This window comes from Glycine soja, chromosome 8, assembly GCF_004193775.1.
Source record: "Glycine soja cultivar W05 chromosome 8, ASM419377v2, whole genome shotgun sequence".
In the NCBI taxonomy this organism is placed as follows: Eukaryota; Viridiplantae; Streptophyta; class Magnoliopsida; order Fabales; family Fabaceae; genus Glycine; species Glycine soja.
The window spans coordinates 45,081,443-45,087,906 of record NC_041009.1 but is presented as its reverse complement, the minus strand read 5'-3'; the positions used below and the strand labels follow the sequence as shown (position 1 = coordinate 45,087,906).

The window sequence follows — 6,464 nt, the reverse complement described above, 5'->3', positions numbered from 1 at the left end:
CTATGGTCAAGGAACGTTAAAAAAACGCGTAAGAACAATAATTTAAATTTGAGGCTAACCCTGCATTTTTTTATTGTTGTTACTCCCAATAACCCAAAACAAGTTTTAAGTTTTAACTCAATGTGCAAAATAAAAAAAATAAAAAAATTGGTTAAGGAACTTATTTTCATACTTTTTTTTCCTTATTAGGACCAAATTAAAAAAAAAACGAAATTTGTATAGGAACAGAAAGCTTAGTACCAACAAAAAGAAGAAAAAAAGATAGAGAGATTTTAATCTAACTACTGGTTCAATTTGCATGATGCATCTCCTAGACGAAAAGTGTAACCAACTATTCACATTACACAATCTTTTCCTTCAAATATAGTTCAAACTACCAGACATGAAAGCTTAGTATCAACAGAAAAATACCAATAGATTTTAATCTTACTTCTGGCTCCATTTACATGATACATCCCCAAATTTGTCACCAAACTATAAACACTACACAATTCTTCAAACAGACTACAATGACAAAATCTGATGAAATAAATTCCTCAACTACACACAAATGTTTCTCTCACATTCAAGAGCTGCACAAACTGCTAAACATTTCAAATTTCATACAGGGTTCTCACCAGGCAGATAAGAAGGAGAACCACCCTCAACCTGGTTCTTTTTCCTTTGGAAGATGCCACTAATATTAGGCAAGAGGGCTTTCTTTGAAACTGAAACCTTCTCCTTTTCAAACCTTTTCACCTCCACCGTTGTACGAGGAGGATTCTGCTTTTGAATCCTGTAGTGCTGAGGAGATGATTCTGTTGACACCTGTGTTTCAGCCAGAATTCGAGACGCAGCTTCGGCAGCTTTTTTCTGCTCCCTCTCGCGCCATCTTCGAAGCTCACTCTCCACTGCCCTTTTCGCTGCTTCAGCCATTTCAGCCTTTTTCAAAGCTTCCTGTGTTGCAGTCTTCATATCCTCAATCTCCTTTTGTGTTGTCTCCAACCTTTTGAGAGCCTCATTTTCACTAGCCTTCACAGCTTCAACCTGTGCCTTGGCAGCAGCCACTTTCATATCTGCTAATTTATCTGACTCCTCAACTTTATGGCTTAGTGAGTCAAACTCCTCCTTTGAGATCGTAATCACAGCACCAGATTCAGATGTTGATGCACGTGCAGCAGTAGTCCTTTCAGTTAAAACTGTAATATGGTCAAGAGCACTTTTCTCAGCTGCTTTTGCTGCTTCTGCTTCTTCCAGTGCCACTTTAAGCTTTTTCTCTGCTTCTTCAAATGCAAGCATGGTAACTTCAGCTTCCTTCTTCAATTCTGCTGTCCTGTTCTTCATATCTTCTGCTTCTCGCCTTGCATTTTCAGTTTCAGATGTCAGCTGGCTAAGTGTCAAGATCATTTCCTCGGATGCACCTCTAACTTTAGATTCTCTTGCCATGCAGGCTTCAAGCTCAGACTTGCTTTTGCGGAGCTTGACATGCAGATTCCCAACAATGGATTCAGTCTCAGATTCTTTCTCCTTCAATTCAGAATGTTCTCTTTTTAAATTCTCCAGTTCCCCCTTAAGAGATTCCACCAAGCTTCTAAGAGAGCTTTCCTCATCTGCTACTTTCTGCAAAGACTCCTTAGCATCGTCTAGCTCCAAAGTGACACTTTTCACGGAGTCCAAGTCCGATGTCCTTTTATTTTCCATTTCCTTTTGCAGAGTCCCAATTTCATTCATTGTCTCTGCCAGCTGCATTTCAAGATTCTTGGCAAGCTCGGGACTGAATTCCTTCTTTAAAGCAAGCAATTTCTTTTCAGATTGTCCCAAGGTAGCTTTATATGATTGTCTTAGAACATCTTTCTCAGCTAAAATCATTGTTTGCTGTTGTTGTGCTACAATAGAAGCAAGCTTTGCTTGCTCAACTGACTCCTTTACAGCTGAAATTTCTTTAGAAAGCTCAGATGCTCTTTCTGTGTTTTCCTTCAATGCATCTCCAGCTTCTGCTGCTTGCTTGAAAGCAAACATTTTTGCATCCAAGGATGAATCATACTCTTGCCGAGTCTTGCTCAGTGCTTGCTTTGCAGCATCAAGTTCTGTCATGACAGATGCATACCTTTTAACAGCAGATTCTAACTCTTCCTTCCAAGCACCATTTGTTCCGCCAGGGACACCATACTTTTCTTCTGTAAGTTGTTTTGCCTGACACTTTGCAGCTGCTGTTGCCTCGATTGCTATCTCCCTAGAATCACTGATAACTTTTATCTTTTGTGTCAGATCCTCAACTGTTCTTTTAGCCCTTTCAAGCTCCACAAGAGCTTGAGCCTTGGTAGTTTCAGCATTCTTTACTTGTTCCCTTAACTTGTTCAGCTCTTTTTGGGCTACATGAAGTTGTGTCTCCTTGGCCAAAACTCTCTAGTAAAAGAACAAACTTTTAAATTGCAAAATGAAAAAGACAGTACAATCAAAGCTAACCTTGAAAGAAGGAAATAGAAAATAATTATCTGATAACCCAATTTAGTGGTCAGATGTTAGAGCAGCTTGCGTTACTAGAAAAACTTAAGTGGTGTCCAATTAAAACAGATATTCCTATCTATGGTAATTCATTATCTAAAATGGTGGACATAGATTTACATAATGCTTCATGGAAAGTGTAATGTTACCCTTAAGTAAATCGAAACGTGTACCAATTCATCCATGCACAAGATATTCCCTCTTAAACAATGAACATCACATCATCTTGTATTTTAAAAATATCTAAACAAAACAAAGTATAACAATGTAGTTTTAATATCCTTCAACCATGAACATTGTTGAGAGTTGAGACACCCTAATAATTTTGTTTCTTATTCCCATATGCTATACTGGTGAATACAATTGTGTAAAAAAAAGACCATTTTAGGAACCTGATTTATCCCCCAAACTGTTTACATAGTCAAACTGGGAATGATTATCACTAAAATAAAAGCTAAAACTGTTTAAAATTCTGTCAGAAGATTTAAAAATAATTAAAACTGAAAGGCTATTACTAATAGAATAAGATGCACAAGTTCTTCACTTTTCGGGGGAAAAAGTGATGAGAAAAGGAGAAATTCAATATGACATTATAATATTATTCTTGATTTTAAAAGTAAAATGTTAGGCCCACGAGTAGAAGGATGATACCATGGACAATGTTGAGAATATTTATGCTATCAGACTGCAGCATAACAGAATTTTGATGTGGCAGTGAGAGGAAGAGGAAATGAAATGTTCCAGGGAGTGTAAGGGGAAGAAGAAGAAGAGAGTTAAGCATGAATTGAGTATGGTTTTGGGGCCTTTGGTTTTAGAGGTTTTCCATAGGATTCTATAACTTATTATGTTGAAGTTTTTCTATAGAGAGAAAGAGGGACTTGTATACAGAACCTTCTTCTGGAATCGATACCATATTTTTATCCATAGAGAAAATACCCAGAGTTATTTAATAAAATTCAGTCTGCATTTTCAAGTCCTATAATAAGCACACCAATTTTCACACTGGTATCAGAGTCAAGTGTCTCCTTGCATAATAGAAAGAAACTCAGGACAGTATAAATAGTGTAACACTTTTATTAAGTAAACTAGGTAGGGGTGTGACCGGGTCAGTTTGAGTTGGGTTCGATTAAACCCATGATCCAACCCAATCAAATTTGAATGGGCTGGTTTGGGTAAGTTTTCTAAGAAAAAAATGAAACCCAACCCAAACCAACCCGTTTGTAAATGATTTGGGTTGGGTTGGGTCAAAACATTTAATTTTGTCTATTCTTTTTTAAAATGAAATATTTTTTATAAGCTAAAATTTTTATTAAATGAATCAGACACAATTTTTTCTTGTTAGATTTTTTATTAAAAAGGAAATTTTGTGATGCTGTCACATCCAACTGCACTCCACTAGTTCCTATCTATCTATCTATTTATGAGAGATAGGAAATTAAGCATGCCATATTTGAGATAAGGAATTTCAATAAACATAGTGAGAATGAGTTTCAAACACTTTTTTCTATCAAAACAAATGGGACATTACAAGGCCTACTCTTTGTAAATAGATTTGAAATATTTTTAGAAGCCCATCCGAAGTGACTTTAATTAATAAAACCTTTGTTGCTTTGATCTTGAAGGTTAAGGATGCATTGATACTTACTCAATTCAGGTCGATAAGTCTATATATCAATAGTCAATACTATTTGATTTTTAAAAAAATTAAAAATATATATTATACATTACATATATTAATAATGATAATAATATAATACAAATTAACGGGCTAACAAACCGGGTCAGCAGATTTAGATATTAAAACCTATGACCCAACCCAAAACTCAACGGGTTTGACTGGTTCAGTTTGGGCCTGACCCAAACACAAAAATTACCCAACCCAAACTGTTTGGGTTGGTTTGAGTAAATTCGGGTTTGCAAGTGACCCACACCTGCTTACACCCAAAAACTGGGTAACTATCTGCTCCATCCAATGCATATTATTAATCCTTCATAAGCTTTTTTTCTTTTTTATGTTAAAGGGTTATGCTAGACCATGCAACTTTCAATATAGTCTTGCAACATGGGATTTGTGATTGTGAACACATGCAAATATGAAAATGACAATTTACCTCAGCAGAATAAGGTTTTGCCTTCTTAAAGATAGGTTTTTCATCAGAGAAAGCACCTTCACCAAATAGAGAGACTGCATCTTTAACAGACTGAAAAGGTGGGCTGGTGTCAATCTCTCCAACCTCGGGTTTTGGATTAGGAGACTCGGTAGCACTTTGCCGGATTTTTGCTACCATTGTGTCTTACAATATTAAGTAGTTTGAAACCAACCTGTCATAAACAATAAGTTGCAAGAAAGAAATTAAAATAAAAGTATTATCATCATAAACTAGTAAATTATAAATATCAAACTTAAAAACAACTCCATATTTCAAGAATCACCAGTCAAAACACACAGTAAGACCACTATGAAGCTACACAAACAACACTCCAGATACCAAAAATCTATTACAATGACTTTGTGGCAGACACGGGATCATTATCCCACCAAGGGGAATAAAAATTTACTGTTGTGCAGTGTCAAGAATCACGAGACATAATAGAACCCTAAAACCAGTAATTCTACTGGCCTTAGGTACATTGAAACAGTAAGATTCTTTCTCAAAAATACTTTTGACCTATCAATAGCTTATTTTGGAATTTGGATTAATGTCCAAAATCCTCCAAGATTCCAGAATACCCTTCAATTACATCAACTAAGAACCTACAAATACAACATAACCCTCACACAACAACACCCTCAATGCATAAGCATAAACCCACCAAAGAATCAAGTATATTGCAAAATTAACAACGCATGTATAAGAGCCCATTCACAAAACCCATTATCCACAATGAATTGAGAAGTTAAGTACCTTTCTGCAGTGCAAATAGGCTCCAAACACAATGCAAAAACTTCAGGCAATTCAAACTTTACATGCAAAAAAATAGTACCAAAACACTTCAAATTCCACTCTATTCTTTTTCAAAGGGTTTTTCAGTCCAAACTACCCCCTTCAGAAGAAAAAGACCACATATATATATATATATATATATATATATATTAAAAATATTGAATTTCTATTTTCCAAAATATGAACAGAAGTTTGTCCAGCCTACACGACAGAGTGAATAACACTGCAAATTTAAAGTCCCTCAAGTCGGTCAAAACGACCCGAAAACGACATAAAAACATCATCAAACGCCGCAAACAGAACATGAATTAAAACGACTACCAACGAAGCAAAAAAGCAAAAAGAACGACAAAAACAAACGAAAACCGAAAGCAGCTCGCTCAGACAATTCCACAAAAACCCACCAACAAAACCCAAAACACTCCAAAACCCAGAATCACAAAACCATCAAAGCTTCCACCTTCACAAAATTCACAAAAAAAAAAAAAACAAAAACCTCACCTTCTAAGGCTTCTTCACAGAGCTGACTCTGAAAAATCTTCAAAACGTTAAGAAAGCCTCCGATATTGAATCACTCTGGAGAGAGAAAAAGGTGTTAGAGAGAGAAAGTGATGGATGGGTTTGAGACAAAAAATTTTGTTTCAGCTGCAGTCAAGTTCAAAGAGATGAGAGTGCGTGATCCTTTGCACCCGTTCGTATTATAAGCTCTCCCTTTGCGCAGTGTTGTATTCTTGTGCCTTTTTATCAAATGGCTATTTTGTCCTTTCAATACAATGATAATTACGTGTTGGCGTAGCGCTAGGGTTAGCCACGTCATCGGTGGCACCGTCCAAGAAAGCACCCCTGGGTGACGATGACCCCAAATAGAAAAACGGAACAGATGGTGAGAGAAAGAAATGTTAGACAGCAAAAAGGCAAATTCTTTTAATTTTTTTTCCGTTCCTTGTTTCTCTATGTTTGTCTCCAATAATTGAGAGAAAATTTATTGATGCTAAAAAAAAAAGGTATGAGAAAATTAAACAAATAAAAATCCCG

At 36.0% G+C, this 6,464-nt stretch overlaps 1 protein-coding gene across 1 annotated transcript; it reads right to left on the bottom strand.

Moving 5' to 3' along the window:
* Positions 1 to 311: 311 nt before the first annotated feature.
* LOC114423535 (WEB family protein At5g55860-like) lies at positions 312 to 6,119 on the bottom strand. Its single transcript, XM_028390332.1, has 3 exons — positions 5,931 to 6,119; positions 4,596 to 4,806; positions 312 to 2,385 (listed from the first exon to the last, which is right to left on the bottom strand). The coding sequence occupies exons 2-3, from the start codon at positions 4,770 to 4,772 to the stop codon at positions 601 to 603; spliced, it is 1,962 nt and encodes a 653-aa protein (XP_028246133.1). The 5' UTR covers positions 4,773 to 4,806; positions 5,931 to 6,119; the 3' UTR covers positions 312 to 600.
* Positions 6,120 to 6,464: the final 345 nt, after the last annotated feature.

Bases quoted from the DNA above. Each gene is read 5' to 3' on its own strand.
- LOC114423535 (XM_028390332.1), bottom strand. From the start codon at position 4,772: ATGGTAGCAAAAATCCGGCAAAGTGCTACCGAGTCTCCTAATCCAAAA. The intron at 2,386-4,595 runs GTAAATTGTCAT...TTCTTTTACTAG, and splicing joins CAAAACCTTATTCTGCTGAG to AGAGTTTTGGCCAAGGAGAC.